Below are 19,645 nucleotides of genomic sequence, written 5' to 3'. Positions count from 1 at the left end.
TGCACTCAGTCTCTTTAAGCAAGAGGCAGACAGTCTTGGCAGGGGGCCTTTATTTTTTACCCTTTATTGATTCTTTTTTATTTTAAGCAAAATAACATATACTTATAAAGAGTCATCCTATTATACCTTTTAAGACCAGAGCATTTCTCAGTCCCTCTTTACCCGTATTTTTCTTATTTCTGAGTTGACTATTTTCAATTCCTTTAGCTCAGGAATTAATACACAGCCCACAGGCTAAACCCGGCCAGTTGCCTATTACAATAAAGTTTTACTAGAAAAGCCATGCCCAGGGGTGCCTGGCTAGCTCAGTCAGTGAACCAAGTGACTCTTGTTCTCAGGGTCCTGAGTTCAAGCCCCACATGTAGTGTAGAGTTTATTTAATAGATAGCTAGATAAGAAGGATGGAGGGAAGGGAGGGAGGGAGGGGAAAGGGAAAGGAAAGGTATGGTGGAGGGAAGGAAAGGCCATGCCCAGTTGTTTATGACTGCCTTCGCACTACAAGGGCATAACTGAATACCTGCAACAGGTACTAAGACCCTAAGACCCACAAAACCAAAATATTTACTATCTGACCCTTGGCATAAAAAGTTTCCCAACCTCTGGGGTGCCTGGGTGGCTCAGTGCGTTAAGCCTCTGCCTTCAGCTCAGGTCATGATCTCAGGGTCCTGGGATCCAGCCCCACATCGGGCTCTCTGCTCAGCAGGGGCCCTGCTTCCTCCTCTCTCTCTGCCTGCCTCTCTGCCTACTAGTGATCTCTGTCTGTCAAATAAATAAATAAAATCTTAAAATAAATAAATAAATAAATAAATAAATAAAATTATAAGAAAAGTTTCCCAACCTCTATTTTGGCTTTTGTTTTGACATGTACCTCCACCATGTGAAATAACATGTTGTGTGGCTACACTTTTCTTTCCTGACTTAAGCAATATTCATTAGCCTCCCAGTTTGCATTACAAAGATTTAGCTTCTTCCCCAGTATGTGTGTCCACACACACACAAACACATAAACATTTCCCATTCCTCCATTCTTTCCAATATATTACATTGTAATTTAAATTAGAATATGTTGATATTCAGCGTTTGCATTATTGTGATTATGTATGCTATTTAGGGCTTAGCCATGTAGTAAATTACAACTATTTTCCTTTTCTGAACATCTTTTAATTTTCCCAGTAGTTAATGTCAAAAGAGTGGCAGAGTGACCATAATAATAGCACCCAAAATAGATTTCAGAGCAAAGAATATTACCATGATAAAGAAGGTCATTTCATAATGAAAAATAGGTCTCCATTAATTACGAAGTCGTAACAATCTTAAGTATTTATACATATAATAACAGAGTTTCAAGGTACATGGAGCAAAAACGGATAGGACTACAATTCCAAATAGACAGAACTAGATTACTGGTTACATAGGATTAAAGGGTATAGGGTAAAATGACTGACTGATAGATACATGCTTTCTTTCTTGGGCATTAAAAGTATTCTAAAATTGATTGTGGTGATGGTAGCACAACTCCCTGAATGTATTACAAACCATATCCCAACAAAGCTGTTTGAAAAAGAATGCCTGGGGATGCCTGGGGGGCCCAGTCCGTTAAACATCTGACTCTTGATATTGGCTCAGGTCATGATCTCAGAGTGAAATTGAAACCATAATGGGCTTCACTGCACTGGGTGTGTAGCCTACTTAAGAGTCTCTCGCTTTCCCTCCACCAGACCCTCCCCGCTTAAAAAAAAAAAAAAAGAATGGCTATACTATGAAGAAATCCCATCTACACATAAATGGTAAACATGTGGTTAAACATAATATTTTTCTTATTTTAAAAATGTTTTTGAAAGATAATTGCTTAAAGCAAAAATAATTTATATGTTTATAACACAGGTAGCAATAAAATGTGTGAAAACAGTAACACAAAGTCTAAGAGGAAAATACTTTTGTAAGGTTTTTTAAATTATACGTAGAGAAGTATGCTCATCATTGAAGACGGACTGAGATAAATTAAAGATGTATATGAGAAACTCCAAAGCAACACCTAAAAAAAATAAGTATGGCCAATAAGCCAGCAAAGAGTTTGCATCATAAAAATCTTAAGCTAAATCATAAAAATTCCTTGATTCATCCAAAAGAGGGCAGAAAAAGCAGGGAGGGTTAGAGAACAAAGAACAGATGGGGAAATAGAAAAACTGCAACCGTACTCCTAATCGCTTTAAAGAAAATGTTCTAAACACCCTAATAAAAGAAATCATCCTATTAGACAAAAAAAGCAAGACCCAAATATATACTATCAACATGAGATCCACTTTGAATATAAAGACACAAATAGATTAAAATAAGTTAAAAGTAAAAGAATGGGAAAAGATGTACTATGCTAACAAAGCTGACAGTATAAATATCAGATAAAGTACATTGAGAGAAATAAAGAAGAAAGTCATTTCTTCTCTTCAAATAAAGAAGAAACTCTCTTCAAGTAAAGAAGAGAGTCATTTCTTAACGGTATAGAGAGATCAATGCAAGAAGACCTAACAATCCTAAATGTTTATATACCTAATAATGGAACTTCAAAACACAAGAAAATTAAAAGGAGAAATAGATCCACAATTATAGTTGGATATTTTAACATCCTTCTGTCAGTAATTGAAAAGATATCTTTGGCTGCTGTAAGACTAGTTTGGAATGGGCCAGGTACTAGTGAATGAACAGACGGAGTGTGACTGGATTTAAAAATGTACATAGATCCTATATGATTTTGATTTCTACACCCAGCATTACCATGTTATGAATCATTTCGTCCAATGAGCATATGCCCAGTATTCACGTATAGGTTTTCTTTCTTTCTTTCTTTCTTTCTTTCTTTCTTTAAAGATTTTATTTATTTATTTATTTATTTGACAGACAGAGATCAGAAGTAGGCAGAGAGGCGGGGAGTGGGAAGCAGGCTCCCCACCAAGCAGAAAGCCCGATGCGGGGCTCCATTCCAGGATCCTGGGATCATGACCTGAGCCGAAGGCAGAGGTTTTAACCCACGGAGCCACCCAGGCGCCCCCACGTATAGGTTTTCATCTTCTGCCAAGTTACCCTGAGCCAAGTATACTCACACTGAATACCTCGGCGGGGGGAGAAAAAAATCGATAGCCTTAGGGCAGTGTTTTTCAAACTTGAGTGATTCTCACAGTTCCCTGGAGGGTTTGTTAAAATTCAGATTGCTGGGCCCCATCCCGGAGTTTCTGATGCAGTAGATCTGGGAAAGGGCCAAGAATTTACATTTTTAACGAATTCCCGGGTGACGCTCCACACTTTGGGAGCTACTGGCCTAGAACTGTCATTCCTTTCCTTGCATTAATTTCGAGACAGCCAGTTGGCTTCCAAACAAAGACGAAGACCGTAAGACTCGGACCCCTACTGCGCGTAAGCAACTCAAATGCCGGACTCTCAGCAGATCCAAGCGTTCCAGACCTCCCAAAGCCGCGCGAGAGTTTATTGACGACGTCGGCGTCTGCGTCAGCGTGACGTCGGCGTCGGCCACGTTCAGCGGAGACGGGAGCAAGATGGCGATTCCGGGCAGGCAGTGAGTGATCCGGGAATTAGGGTCAGGCTGGGAATGGAAAATCACGGCGACTTTGTCTTTGGCCGAGGAGAAAAAGTGCGCTGGAAGTGAAGGGGCTTGTGCCGTCAGGCATAGAGACGGGGAGAAGCGAGAGATCCTGAGGAACATATTCCCCTCCCCCACACATTTTCCAGGATGGAAGCCCGAAGTTTGAGGGAGAAACTTGTGAGGAAATAAAGGAAGTTAGGCTGAGGGGCAGAGAGCGAGACTTTTCTATTTTCCAAAAGCTCGGTCTGAGGCCCCTCAGTCTTGCTTCCTACCCCGCGCTTGAGTTTCTCCCTGGTTGGATGCTTTCATGGGCAATGAGAAGAGAGACCATTCCTGGCTTCCTTAGAGGGCCTTGTTCTCCTTGGCTGCTCAAGTCCTGATTCCCGCCCTCCCTTCTTGTTTTAGGAATGTTATGCAGAGAAGCCACAGAAAAGGGTAGGCATATAGGGAATTGGGGTATACATTGCTGCAAGAGAGACAAATATTGTGTGTTCTTGGAAGTTTTACCTTTGATGTATAATCCTTACTTCCCGTGATCTCGGCATTTTAAAGGCCAAAACGTGAGAAGCTAAATGAGTTGGATCTGCTGGCATGGTTCTCTGAGATGCTCATGAGTTCGATAGAGTGTTCATGGCTACTTGGGTTTCTCCGTTAATGTAATCTTCTAAAAATTTCTCGTGGGTGACATTATCCAATAACTTATTTAAAACTATGTAAGTATCCAGTAGGGAAAAACAAAACAAAACAAGACTAGATATTTTTTTGTTCGACCACATGGATAATTTAGAGTGTTTTCTAATTTTTAGTGGGCATAAACTGAGCTTTCCACTAACGTGTTCTTTCTAGAACATTACTATTATTTCATCGTCTAAAACATTTCTGAAGTCTTCAATTACTTCTCTTTGATTAATATGGTATTTGAATTTGGTCTTTACCTGCAAATAATTGCTTAAAAGCAATACTTAGAAAATCTTAATGGACATTAGAATTTTGAGATCACTGAAAAGCAGAAAAAATCTTATGTGTTCATAAGCTATTTGACATGTTTTGACTTGGTAGCTTCATCTGGAAGAGGTAGTGGATGTATTATTTTTTTAACATTTAAGTATAATGGTGTAATTTCTATTTCAAAAAAAAAAATGCAGGTATGGGCTTATTTTGCCAAAGAAAGCACAGCAGTTGCACCCTGTTTTGCAAAAACCATCAGTGTTTGGGAATGATTCTGATGATGATGATGAGGTAAGGGAACCTATGTTTTTCTATTGCATTGTTAGAAATATAATTTTTTCAATTGAACTTGTGAATTTGATGTCTTTTCTTGCCTTAGGTATTTACAGGATAATCAAATAATTTACAGAATTATCAAAAGGAATATTTAAAGAAAGAGTTCTCACTGATTTTTTTTTTCTTCATGAGTGGTACATGGATAATCTAAGATTTTTTAAAGTTGTGAATTTCAGTTATTTCTAAGCAGTTACACAGTGTTGTTTTAGACAGCTAATACTGATGTGACAAATTGTTAGTGTAAAGATCCCTGAAAATGAGCTATTAAGATGTCACCAATTGCCGAGAAATTTTTATTAGCGAAGTAGTTTCTTCTAAGACTACTTTTGTGGTTATTAATTGTCTGCTAAACGTAATTGCTCAGTTATAATTATGGTGGTGCTTGGAAGTACCATTGGTAGTGCCACAATAATATCTAATATGAGTATTTTTTATTTTAGCAGCCAAAACAGTGTTTTCCTGTGAAATCCACAGCTTATAGCAGAAACAATCCCATGTATATGCTTATCTAATACTTGAGTCATTTTCTGTATTTCTAAAGACTTTTGAATCTGTTAATCTGGTACTTCTTTTGTTCTGGCAGAAAGATAGCTTCTCTTTCAGTTTTCATTATTTTATAAGGCATAGGTAGGTAATTGAACATATTTGATACTTCTTTGCTTATTGCTTTTCTTCTGTTGAAGAAATTGGCTCAAGATGCAGTCTACTTCCCTACATTACGCCCCAAACAACTATCACATTATGATTTTGATTTGCATTTCCCTAATGGCCAGTGATACTGGCCATTTATGTATCATGTTTGGAGAAATGTCTGTTCATATCATTTGCCTACTTTAAAATTGGAGTATTTGTGCTTTTACGAGTTGTAAAATTTCTTTATATATTCTAGATACAAATCCCTTATTATATGTGGTTTATTAATATTTTCTCCCATTCTGTGGGTTGTCTTTTCACTTTCTTGGTAGTATCCTTTAAAGCACAAAAGTTCAGTTTTGAGAAAGTCCAATTTATTTTTTTTAATAGGTTTCTACGGTTTGGTGTCTTACCTAAGAAATCACTCCTTAATCCTGTGTCACAAAGATTTATGCCTGTATTGTAGTTCTACTTCTTAAATTTAGGTCTGTGATCCATTTTGAGTTAATTTTTGTGTAGGGTGTGAGGTAGGGGTCCTACTTTATTATTTGCATATGGTATTCGGTTGTCCCAACTTCATTTGTGGAAGACTGTTCTCCATTGAACTGACTGCACCCTTGTCATTTGTTTAAAAAAAAATATGTGTGTGTGTGTGTATGTATATGTATATATATTTTAAGTCACCAGCCATGGACATGCTTATTCTGTAGTTTCACATCCTGGCATATCATGTAATACAAAGCGAAATATTTGAGAAGGATGGGTGTACACAAGTGGTCTAGAAAGTTTACGCACATTGTTGCTCTTCCTTTTGCATTGTGAAATGAGGCTGGTGGGCAGTGGGTATACTAGAACCGGAAAAGCTAGGGCTAGGCCAGTTTGCTCTTCTTTTTTCCATCTATCCCTCCTTCCCTTCCTTCTTCCCTTTTTCCTAGGGGGATTTCTTGCAGAGAATTGGGTACATAAGTAATAAAAGACTTAAGAAATCAAAAAGAGGATGGTGAAGCAACCCAGAGATCAGCAGTAGTAAGAGAAAGTAATGATAAAGGGAAGGATACAGGTAGGATATAGGTCCTGGAAACCAAGGGCTAGGGTTACCTGGGAACTAGAGTCTTCCAGAAGGAGCTGAAGCCACTGTGGAGATTAATGTCTTAGGTAGGTAGAGAAAAAGGCAGAGAGGAGTACTTGGTTTTTTCCCTTTCTCCCACCTTCCAGTATATCATCTTTGTTTTCCATTGATAGAGCTTAACCAAAAGCCAACTGACAAGAAAGCTGCAGCTTTGTTCTTAATGAACAAATATAAAACTTTTTCATTATAACATCTTACCAGTAAAAAGATGAGTCTGATGAATTCCAGCATTGAGAAGTAAATTTCTTAGTTAAGTATATTTAAATATTTGAAGTCTGAATACCAAAACTCTTATTTAAAATATAACAGTTTAAGCAACAATAAAGTTACAGTGCTTCGGAAAATATAGAGAGATATTTTATGGTTTTCTTCCAAAAGAGCGCACTATATACCTGGAGAAGAGCTGCTGCAAAGAAAATCCATTGTTATGTACAGCAATTCAGAAGCATTTAAGAACCCAAATTTAAGATCAGACTTTGCTTCCAGAGGTCCAGCAGACGGGGCCCTGGCAAATGAATTCAATTTTAATATGTGTTTATGTTCAGAGTTAGTTTAAAAGTGGGAAAGTGGGGTTTAAGTGGTTCCTCTTTTGAAAATTATCAGAACTAATTAGGAATAATTAGTTTGTTCAGAGGCAGAGGAGATGGGAGTTTTTACTGTGTATGAGTAAGAGGTTAATATTGTTTCCAGATGGTGTTGTCTGATCATAAGTGTTTGAGTGGTTTTGCTGTGATAGTAATGTGTTTATTCCCTTTTTTCAAGTATCCTCTTCCAGTGTCATTGCCATCACCTTCCTTACTTAGATTATTTTAAAAGCTTTGTAACTAGTTTCCTTATCACCTGTCTCCTTAAATTAATTTGAAATACTGTTGACAGATCTTTTTATTTTTTTTTAATTTATTTTTTTTAAAGATTTTATTTATTTATTTGACAGACAGAGATCACAAGTAGGCAGAGAGGCAGGCAGAGAGAGAGGAGAAAGCAGGCTCTCCACGGAGCAGAGAGCCCGATGCGGGGCTCGATCCCAGGACCCCGGGATCATGACCTGAGCCAAAGGCAGAGGCTTTAACCCACGGAGCCACCCAGGGGCCCCGACAGATTGATCTTTTTAAAGCACAGTTCTATTCACTTGTAACTCTCTTGCTTTTGAGCCTAATTGTATTTAAAATCTAAACTGCTAGTCCTGACATTGAAAGCCTTCACTAGCTTTGGCTTCAAAATGCTAATTAGCATTTATTCCCTAACTGTGCTTCTCTGTGCAGAGTGTAGTTTTTTGCAACTCTGCTTTTCATCACACTAGAAGTCTTTCCGTCCTTCAAAACCCATTGCAAAAGCTGCTTCCTTCATTTTCCCCAGTGGAAGCAATCTTTTTTTTTTTTTTTTATGATTTTATTTACTTATTTGACAGAGAGAGAGAGAGGGAACACAAGCAGGGGGAGTGGGAGAGGGAAAAGCAGGCGCCTCGCTGAGTAGGCAGCCCGATGCGGGGTTTGATCCCAGGACCCTGGGATCATGACCTGAGCTGAAGGCAGACGCTTAATGACTGAGCCACCCAGGTGCATCGCCAGTGGAAGCAATCTTATCCATTTTCTCTTACTCTCCTTTTCTTAGCACTTAGCTTTTTATACCTTGTGATGTAAGTTCTTTGCATACAAGTCTTGTCACTCTACTAGCATATGAGCTCCATGAGTTAGGATCTGGATATCTATGGTGATACATGTACTACAAGTAAAATTATTTACTTGGATGTTTTAGTTGTCTGTATTGTAAAGAGCCAGGTAGTAGGTGTTTGGGCTTTGCCAGGCCAACTTTTGAACTTTGCTCTCATGGTGTGAAAGCAGCCATTAGACAATATGTAAATGAATGATCATGACTAATTAACGTATTCTAATAAAACTTCATTTACAAAAGGAGAGGTGGCTGGATTTGGCTATAACTTGCTAACCCTTGGTCTACACAGTTCTCAGAAGCACTTGTGATAACCAGTAGTATTTCGCAAATGTTACAAGATGGGCAGTGACTAAAATAGGTTTGCATGACAGGTTAAACAAGGAACTTCCTTTTAGATATTTCTTACTACTAAATACTTGCTCATTTTGCAGAGCACAGTGACTTTTCCTTTTAATCTTGGCAATTGAAATACTTATTTCTAGACCGTATTCTTGTAAGATCCTGTTTTGCACAGTAATTCATAATGCCATGAAGAAGCATGATCAGTACAACCTGAAAGTTGTTGCAGTTTGTGTCTTTATCCAAAAGCAACAATTTTCAGGTTGGATGAAGATACAGAATTCTTTGATCTCTTCACAGAAGTATTAAGTTAAACTGGATAGCAAATGTTTATTAACTTAGTTTTTCATAAATGTATCAAAAATGTCAGAAAGTGGTGGATGATAACAATAACTTGTACTTTGAGTCTCTCAGAAGCCATGGTATAATCCTTTCATAGGTTAAGCATTCGTTTTCATAAGATGTAAAGCATTTATAAAAACACTAATACTTCAGAAAAATGAGGAAAACACATTTATAGACAAATATAGAAGAAAGAGAAATATTTGATACACACTAAAGATATTTCATCGTAGTATAAATAAGAAACATAAATTGGGACAACAGTGAGCTGCCATTTTTTACTATATTAGCAAATACTTTTAGAAAATGTAATGGGGCGCCTGGGTGGCTCAGTGGGTTAAAGCCTCTGTCTTCAGCTCAGGTCATGATCTCAGGGTCCTGGGATCCATCCCGCATCGGGCTGTCTGCTCAGTGGGGAGCCTGCTTCCCCCTCTCTCTCTGCCTGTCTCTCTGCCTACTTGTGATCTCTCTCTCTCTGTCAAATAAATAAATAGAATCTTTAAAAAAAAAAAAAGAAAGAAAGAAAGGAAACGGTAATGGATGGGGTGCCTGGGTGGCTCAGTCCGTTAAGTGTCTGCCTTCGGCTCAGGTCATGATCCCAGGGTCCTGGGATCGAGCCCCGTATTGGGCTCCCTGCTCAGTGGAAAGCCTGCTTCTCCCTTTCCCTCTGCCTGCTGCTCTACTTGTGTTCTCTCTGTATCTCTCTGTCAAATAAATAAAAATCTATTAAAAAAATGGTAATGGCAAGGTTTTGGTGAAGTGGGTGCTCACACTTGTGTTAGTGTAAATTGATGCCCCTTTTTGGAAAGCAGTTTTGCAAATTTGTGTCAACTTTAAAAGTTAAGTTAACCCTAAAAAAAAGAATAAATGAAACCTGTTAATTTTTGGATGACAGCATGTGGTTATTTTATTTTTGAAAAAAATTATATATATTATTATTGTAATTTTGAAGAATAGAAGGAAATGAATGTTTAAAAAAGATTTCCATAATTGTATATTCTTGAAGTTAGAAACATTTAAAAGCTTGCAATTTGTATCAAAGACAAACTGCCTGTATTTTCCCTTCTAAAATTCTCTCTTGAAGAAATTATCAGAAATTTGTGTTAAAGATTTATGGGTATTCAAAAATCTTTGTTTATGATAGCAAAAACTTAGAACTGGTCCACCCTTCTATAGTAAAAGTATGATTAAGTGTGGTGCTATATACATACAAAATTGTTATAGATAAAATCAAAGGAAAAAAGAAAGTAAAGCATTTCAGAATTTTTTTCTTAAATTTTATTAAATTTTTTATTAACATATAATGTATTATTTGTTTCAGGGGTACAAGTCTAGGATTCAGCAGTCTTACACAATTCACAGCACTTACCATAGCACATACCCTCTCCAGTGTCTATCACCCAGCCACCACATCCCTCCGACCCGCCTCCACTCCAGCAACCTGCAGTTTGTTTCCCTCTGGTTTTATCCCTTTTCATTTTTTTCTCTCTTCCCCCATGATCTTCTGCCTTGTTTCCCAAATTCCACATATCAGTGAGATCATATGGTAATTATCTTTCTCTGATTGACTTATTTCACTTAGTATAGTACACTCTAGTTCCATCCACATCTTTGCAAATGGCAAGATTTCCTTTTTTGATGGCTGCATAATATTCCATTGTGTGTATATGTGTGTGTGAGTATGTGTGTATACCACATCTTCTTTATCCATTCATCTGTTGATGGACATCTAGACTCTAGATGTCCATAGTTTAGGTATTGTGGACATTGCTGTTATAAACATTGGGGTGCATGTGCCCCTTTGGATCACTACATTTGTATCTTTAGGGTAAATACCCAGTAGTGCAATTGCTGGGTCATAGGGTAGCTCTATTTTCAACTTCTTGAGAAACGTCCATTCTGTTTTCCAGAGTGGCTGCAGCAGCTTGCATTCCCACCAAAAGGGTAGGAGGGTTCCCCTTTCTCTGCATCCTTGCCAACATCTTTTGTTTCCTGACTTGTTAAGTTTAGCCATTCTGACTGGTGTGAGGTGGTATCTCACTGTGTTTTGATTTGTATTTCCCTTGATGCCGAGTGATGTTGAGCACTTTTTCATGTGTCTGTTGGCCATTTGTATGTCTTCTTTGGAGAAAATGTCTGTTCATGTCTTCTGCCCATTTCTTGATTGGATTATTTGTTCTTTGGGTGTTGAGTGTGATAAGTTCTTTATAGATTTTGGATACTAGCCCTTTATGATATGTCATTTGCAAATATCTTCTCCCATTCTGTTAGTTGCCTTTTGGTTTTGTAAACATTTCGGGATATTAATGTTAGTTGTTTTTGTGTAGTATACTGATGAGTGGTGGTTTTTATATTTTTATGTATTTTCCAAATTTTCCACAATAGTTTTGTAATTGAAAAAACATTTTTTAAGAAAAATTAATGGTGAATTTGATAAGCATTTTCCATAAGATACTTAGATTTTAAATCATGGTAAAATATAAAAGGAAATAACACATTTTATCCGATAGAAGATATAATGAGACAGTACTGGAACTACTTAAAAGCATAAAGTAAGGTGAAATAAGCAGAATACAAAACTGAATATGGATGGTCGTAGAAAGCTATATGTGTATGTATAAACAGAAAAATAAATGAGGGGCGCCTGGGTGGCTCAGTTGGTGCTTGGGATCAAGCCGTGCATCATTGGGCTCCCTGCTCAGCAGGGAGTCTGCTTCACCCTCTTCTCTCTCCTCCCCCCTGCTCATACTCTGTCTCTCTCTCAAATAAATACATAAAAAATTTTTTTAAAAAAAGGAAAGAAAAGAAAAATAAATGAAACCCGTTATTTTTTTGGATCATAGTGTGTGGTTTTATTTATTTATTTTTAAAGGATTTTTTATTTATTTGACAGAGAGAGACACAGTGAGAGAGGGAACACAAACAGGGGGAATGGAAGCAGAGCAGGAAGCCCAATGTGGGGCTTGATCCCAGGACCCCAGGATCATGACCTGAGCCAAAGGCAGATGCCCAACAACTGAACCACCCAGGCACCTCATGTGGCTTTATTTTTTTTTTTATTATATATATTATTGTAATTTTGAAGAATAGAAGGAAATGAGTGCTTTTAAAAAAGGGTAACCATAATTGTATATTCTTGAAGTTAGAAACATTAGTAACTGGGTTACATGATATACTTTCAGTGTTTTCACTGTTTTTTAATCTTTCTCCACTTTAATTCCAGTCTCTTAAAAGCATTTTCTAGTGAAGTAGTCTTCATAGGTCTGTTTTTCCTAATGAAGAAACTAATCTTATTTTAGTTGAAAGCTGGTTTGGTTTGCTAATGGTAAGAAAAAGTTAAAATATTAATCTATCTCAAGATAGTAGTACATCTGAACCAATAAAGTTTCAGTTGTGGTTTTTCATCAGTTATAATAATAATTTTCTGTTTTTCTGGATATAGTCTGATACAGTTAAAAGGACAGTTTTATATAAATATAACAGCATATTCTGTATGGAACTGGCGGAAAATTTACATTATTTTAATGATCACTAAGAATTTTTTACACTTTTCTCATACTACTAAAATGAATTCCTGATAAATTCATGATACTGAATATATTTAGCAGCAGTATAGGCAATGAGGGATTTAAAGTAATTGTGCAGTTTTGCTAAAAATGCATCCCTAGACTTGCTGTACACAAGTGAAACAGAAGCATAAGAAAGCGGAAGAGGACGGAGCACCTGGATGGCTCAGTTGGTTAAGCATCTGCCTTTGGCTTAAGTCATGATCCCAGGATCCTGTGATCAAGCCCCCTGTTGGGCTCCCAGCTCTGCAGGGAGCCTACTTCTCCCTCTCCTCCCCACTTGTGCTCTCTCTTGCTTCTCTATAGCTATCTCTGTCTCTCTCTCAAATAAATAAATAGGATCTTGAAAAAAAAAAAAAAAAGAAATGCAAGAGGAGAGAAGACAGTACTAAATGAGAGAATTCTGCTAGCAGTGGGAGAGATGACAAGAGAATTCTGTACTTACTTAGTTTTTTAAGTAAGCTCTACCCCCAATATGGGCTTAGATCAAGAGTCACATGCTCTACTGACTGAGCCAGCCAGGTGCCCTGAGAATTTTCTATTCTTCTTTCATCTTCCAATAGGATGAGAACATGGAAGAAGTAGTTGAGAGAACCCAGATAATGAATGGGATGAAGTAGGAATTTTTTATCTTTTTTAGGAAGGAAATGATGGTGTTAATCAGGAGTCCTTGTAGATGTGTAAAATTAATTTATGAATACTATGTTTAAATCTATGCATTTTTAGACAGATTTACTTAGGTTGGTACATGGGTGATTTTTAAAAAATCTTTGATCTGAAATATAATGCATAAGCATTATTGTATTCTCCAACTTCAGAGTTTTTTGTTTTATAATTTCTGTCTCTTCATTGGTATTCTCTATTTGATGAGACATTGTTCTCAGATTTTATTTCTTTAGATGTAGTTTCCTTTAATTCTTTGAACACATTCTGTGTGTAGATCATACTTGTTTCTTTGCATGTCTCTTAATTTTTGGTTGGGAACTGAAGTTTAAAATACTATAATGTGGCATCTCTGGAAACCAGAGTCTTTCGTCTTTCCAAGGTTTATTGGGGGTTTTCTGCTGTTTTTGTTTTTTATGTAGTGACTTTTCTAAACTAATTCTTGAAGTTTATGTATTTTTTTGTTATGAATGGCCACTAGAGTTGTTGCTTGGTTAGCTTAGTGGTTAGCTAATGATTTGGTAGAGATTTCTTTAAATACTTGTAACTAATGAGTCTCCAGTCTGCCAAGGGGGCTCTGTATGCATGTTGGGCATGTCTACAGTACACCACTAGGCATTTTACAACCTTGACTTAGCCTTTACTTTTTGCTTCTGCAGAGCCTCAGGGTCAGTTGTGAGAGCTTAGGACTGTTTCAGGTCTTTCCTGATCCAGCACAGATGTCTTGTATGCATGTGGACTTCATGATCCCCTGGATATGGGGAAGCTTTCAAAGCTCCTTCTTGAATATCTTATTTCTCAATTCTTCTTTTTAAGCTTTTTGGGTTAGCCTGTTGTTTTCCCCTTTAAAACTGTTATGCACTGCCTCAGGCAGCCCTGATGTGCAGCAGTTGTCCATGATTGTTTTTGACAGACACCCCCAGGGAAAAGTCTGTTTTACTTTGGCACTCTGTCAAGTCAAATAAAGGCAGCCCTGTGAGTGGTGTGTCTTAAGGGAACCACTAGACACGTCCAATAATTCTCTGGGATAGGGGTTTTGAAGGATCTCTAACCCCATTCTGCCTTCTCTAGTGGCTGCTAGATTGCTGGATTCTGCCATGATTGTGGGCTGTTGTTTTTAGGCTACCATGGCACTAGGGAGGGGATGATGGAAATCTGGAAAGTTAAAAATGTCACAGAGTTCTTATTGAGATTCAGCTGTTCTTGAATAAATGCTCCCTAGACTTAAAGCTTTAAGCCATTAGTTAATTTCCAGAGTTCTAAAAAAAACTGATTCTGACAATTTTTTGCCAGTATGAAAAAGAGAAGTTTTATTGGTCCATGCTTTGCCATTTTGAGTCACTTCCCAGTTTATCTTTTAAGTGTCTCCAGTACATTTTTGCACACTCCAGATAGGGTCATCTTACTGGTTTTATAAACACTATTGACTTCCCATTGCTCCTAGGATGGAGACTAGAATTCTTATTTTTGACCTACAAAGTCATCCATTGTCTTACTATTCTTTTCATCCTCTTTTCCACTACCCTGTCCTATTTGATTCTTTAAAATTGCCTTAGGTTGGGGCGCCTGGGTTGCTCAGCCGATTGAATATCTTCAGCTCAGGTCATGATCTCAGAGTCTTGGGATCGACCTGCCTTTACCCCTTCCCCCAGCTCATGCTCTCTCTCTTTCTCTCTCTCAAATAAATAAATAATTGGTTAGGTCATGCAAGTGAATTTTAGTATCACTTTCAGGTACATATTGAAAAAATGAGGAATTTTGATTGGACTTGCATTAGTTTTATAGGTCAGCTTAGAAGAGAATTGATAATTCTGGTATTTTAGTCTTCATTTATGAAGATGGCATATGTCTTTATTTGATCAGGTGTTTTATATGTCCTTGAGTACAATTTGAAAATTTCTTCAATTGAGGTCACACACATCTTTGATTTATCTAGGTCCTTTTATAGCCCTTGTTGCTGTTGTGTAAGGGAATTTTTTATGAGTTATGATTACTAGTACCTGTGACTGCTTCTGGTTTTTTTGTTGATTTAATTTTAGTTCCTGTATAGATCTCATAGCTTGATGATTTCTTTTGAGTTTGTCTCTTTTTAGTTGTTTCATTGATATTCTTCTGTGATTATGTATGTGTGTGCCTGTTACTGCATTCCATGAAAACTACAGTATAGTGCTAAATAGAAAACAATGATAGAAACATTCTTGTTACACATCTGACTTTAATGGGAGTTGCTTATACAGTTTTATAATTAAATGTGATATTTGAGCTGTAAGGTTTTGGTACTAAGAATTATTATAAATAAGTATTAAATTTTAATCTTTTTAACATCCATCAGCATAAATTTATTATTTTTTGAAGTTAAGCCATCACCATCCCTTTATTCCTAGAATATTTGATTTGTTTTTAAATTTGATTTGGTGCACTCAGTAGTCTTTTTACCAGTGCTTTCCATTTCTGAGGTCTTCGGCTTAATTTCATTGTTGAGTAGTTTTTTAGCATGTGCTTATAGGGACATTGTTTCTTAAGTTCTTAATTATTAAGGAATAATTGCTTATTGCTTTTGTCACCTAAATATCTATTTGAATGGGTGTATTACTTCTAGAATAACAATTTTTTTTTTAAGATTTTATTTATTTATTTGACAGAGATCACATGCAGACAGAGAGGCAGGCAGGGAGAGAGGAGGAAGCAGGCTCCCCGCTGAGCAGAGAGCCCGATGCGGGGCTTGATCCCAGGACCCTGGGATCATGACCCGAGCCGAAGGCAGAGGCTTTAACCCACTGAGCCACCCAGGCGCCCCTAGAATAACAATTTATTTCAAAACCTTATAGATATTAGTCATTGAGAGGAAGTACAATACTGTATTTTTTTTTTAAGTCTTCTAGATGACTTACTTTTTTATTGGCTTGGACAACTAGTGGATATTTTCTTTTTATTCTTTTAAGTTTAGTGTGTTTTGGTGCAAATTATTTTGAATAATTTTTTCTTGGAATGAATTGTTGCTTTTTATCTAAATATCTAATTTTTTCTTCATTGCACAGAAATTTGCTGTCATTGTATCAGTACTTTTTCTGATCCATTTACTAGGCTCTTTTTGGAGGATCATCTCTCATATCGTTGTGCATTTATTCTTTATTTCACTCAACAAATATTTAGTGATTCCTGTTCTGTGCCAGTGAACAAAACAAAGTCATGGCCTGTGTGGAGCTTACATTCTTGTGGGACAAAGAGAGATAATAGTTAATCTAACAGATAAGTAAATTACATGTTAATTTAGAAGGTGACAATAACCAAGAAAAAGTAAAGCCAGGTAGGATAAGAGAGTTAAACAGATATTTGGGGAAATTACTCAATTTTTGTCTTTTTTCTCTAAATTAACCCTTATTATCTTAAACCTTTGTGAGTATTTCAGTTATGTCTTTTCTGGTTTTTGCTGTTTCTAGTTTATTTATTATCTCTAATAATTGTTTCAGTTCTCAATAACTTTTCTTAGCTCTGCAGTCTCCCTTTCCATCCGTTTTATTGTTTTATTATCTGTTACCTCATTTGATTGATCAATTGTTTTTTTTTAATTTTATTTTATTCAGTGTTCCAAGATTCATTGTTTATGCACCACACCCAGTAGCTCATTCGATTTAATTTGTGGTCTTATTTTGAAGAAATGTGACAGGAAAGAGAGAGAAGAGATAGAGATGATAGCTTTAAGGAGTAATAGTGGAGTTGGTGGAATCTTCCTTTTTGTTGTTTTCTTAGGATAGCGATGGATTTATGCATGTTTAAGCTGGAAGGGAAGAAGCTAAAGGAAAAGAAGAGTTTATATAGCTAAGGTGTCAGAGAGTAAATTGGTCTGTATCACACAGAGTACCTAGGTAATAATAAGAATTTTGAAATTAGAAGATCTGCCTGATTCCAGAGTCTATGCTTTTAGACATTATAATGTACTCCCTTTGAGAGGTAGGTTGTTTATAATGGAATTTTCAAAGTATGAGAGAATGGATTTCAGAAGCAACAGAAAAAGGGTTAGTTGGGAGACTGGCCAGAGATAAGACAGACTTCAAAGACGCCATCCTGTTTACTAGTTGGGAAAGGAACACAAATAGAAGTTATGTTGAGACATGGTTTTTACCATATGAAATTACACAGCTCTGTCTTGTGGTGACTTAGGAATATATTGAGTAGATGGGGCTATTAATTGTCAATAAAGTTGGTATCGGGTTGTCGAGAATTTTTTTTTTAGAGATTTTATTTATTTATTTGACAGACAGAGATCACAAGTATGCAGAGAGGCAGGCAGAGAGAGAGGAGGAAGCAGGCTCCCTGCTGAGCAGAGATTTCCCTGATGCAGGGCTGGATCCCAGGACCCTGGGATCATGACCAGAGCCGAAGGCAGAGGCTTTAACCCACTGAGCCACCCAGGTGCCCCGAGAATATTTTTTTTGAAGAGTCTATTCCAAGGATTTTCAGTGGAGGAGTCACTACTTCCAGAGGGGCATTAGGAAGTTTTTGGAGTGATTTTTGCTTATTGAAGTTTTTGAGAGTATTACTGATGCCAGTTTTTGATGTGGGCCAGAGAATGTAGATACTCGGTATCTCATGACCCCATCCATATAGGTAAGATCCCTCCGAACCTTTATATAGATGAAAAACTATAATTTTATGGGGCTAGACTGAAGTTCTTTTTGCACATAAACACAAAATATGTTTTGTACATTTTATTTTTATTAAATAGATTTTAATAAAATAAAAATTTAAGTACTTTTAGAAAGTATTATTTTTGCATGGCAAAATGTATGCTAAAAAATCCTCTAATTTGACAGCCTTGTAGATGGAGGGAAGATTATATCTTATTTTGTTTAGAATTTTACTGGGGGTGGAGGGTGGGGAGAACTTTTACAAAGGATTCACCGTTTAAGAAAATCCAGTCACTGTCACCAGTGTCACTTGGCAGTATTTGAGTCATCAGTTCTGCAGTCAACATTTGTATCTGTAACATTAATGGTGATTACAGTGAGTCTACATGGTAGAATGATACTTTGATCCTGTCTTCTGATGTGCTTATGCATTTACATATATAAATAGAGTTTATATTCCATTATAAGTTACTTTCCTTTATTCTTTATAGTTCTTTATGGGTGTATATATGTGTGTATCCAAAACTTCATGAAAAAGAAGGAATGTGTATATAATTTTTAAAAATTGTGTGTAGAAAGTTTATTTTCTGTATGTTTCATTTCAATATAGATAAAAGGGCCCTATAAAAGAAGGGTACTGAGTATAATAGAACTGAGAACTACTGCTCTGTGCCTTTCCCAGTGATGTAAAATGGCTCATTTATTGTATTTTAAATTCCCATAAATATGTGGATCTGTTTCTCTTTAGACTGTTCTATTCCATTGATTTCTTTCTCTAATCCTGTTCCAGTGCAGTTTTATTTCAGTTACTCTAGCATTATAATTGGGTTTGATATATAGTAGGAAAAAGAATGAGAAAAAATAGTATTTATTGAGTACTTGCTGTTAGCCATTGCCCTAAGTGTTGTATATGAATTAGTTCATGTAATCATCACAGTAACACTAAATATTACCATGTTTTGCTAAACCTAAGATGCTTTGTTAGTGATGCTTTTCTTGATGGTATCAGAAAGTGTCAGTGGAAGGTTTTCATTTGGCATGTCATTATTGCCTTCTGGGTGATAACTGTTATTTTTAAGATGTCACCAATCTCTGAGACATTAAAATATGAAAAAATATGTTGTAGAATCATTAAAATAGGATGTTGTCATCTTTGTTTTACAGTTGAGGAAGTAAATGGGCAGAGAGTTTAACCTGCCTAAGATGACATAGTTAATTGACTTTGTAACTCATATGCTTGATTGGGATCTTTTAAATTTATTGTTGTATTTTTCTCAGTGTTTATTTCTGATATATTGCAGTAGTTATGTGTGCTCTATGTTCATGGTAAATACCCTTTTTCAAATTGGAGAAGTTGCCCTCTATTGTAGGTGTATCATTTCTAAATCTTCTTGTTTACAGTTATTGGGTAATCCTGCCTACTGGGTCCATCTCTACAGAGTTCTCCTATCAGATAATCCTCCGTGTGAGAGAATACACTTTCTGCCCTTGATACTAAGCTTATCCATGAGACTTGTTTAACCAGTGGAATGTGAGTGAAACTGATAAGCTATAATAGAGCAGAAGCTTTCAGAGCCATCTCGTGATTTAGCTGTAGCTTTTCGGCTCTGCCATATGAAGAGCTTGTTGCAGATAGAGACTACCTTTAGCCTGGAATGAAGACAGTATGGGCCTACAAGCCATCCGTAATGGACACGTAGCATGAGCAAGAAATAAATCTTTATGCTATAAGCCATGAGATTTTGATGTTGTTTGTTAACACAGAATAAATTAGTGGAAGCTGACCAATCTAGAA

The 19,645-nt window shown here is 36.7% G+C and overlaps 1 protein-coding gene across 2 annotated transcripts in view; it reads left to right on the top strand.

Annotated features, from left to right (window-relative positions):
• The first annotated feature begins 3,514 nt into the window (after positions 1 to 3,514).
• The window catches only part of NSRP1 (nuclear speckle splicing regulatory protein 1), a 57,354-nt gene continuing 41,223 nt past the window's right edge, over positions 3,515 to 19,645 (top strand). Inside the window, exons 1-3 of one of the 2 annotated variants that reach the window (XM_080826151.1) lie at positions 3,527 to 3,568; positions 4,001 to 4,030; positions 4,741 to 4,834. In XM_080826151.1, the coding sequence (XP_080682277.1) occupies positions 3,549 to 3,568; positions 4,001 to 4,030; positions 4,741 to 4,834 (144 nt within the window). In that variant the 5' untranslated portion in view covers positions 3,527 to 3,548. Of the gene's footprint in view, positions 3,569 to 4,000; positions 4,031 to 4,740; positions 4,835 to 19,645 lie in introns of both variants that reach the window. The other variant, XM_080826152.1, reaches the window with a different exon arrangement.

This window comes from Martes martes, assembly GCF_963455335.1.
Source record: "Martes martes genome assembly, chromosome: 16".
In the NCBI taxonomy this organism is placed as follows: Eukaryota; Metazoa; Chordata; class Mammalia; order Carnivora; family Mustelidae; genus Martes; species Martes martes.
Note: the sequence above shows the minus strand (reverse complement) of the source record. Positions and strands in the feature narration are given on the sequence as shown.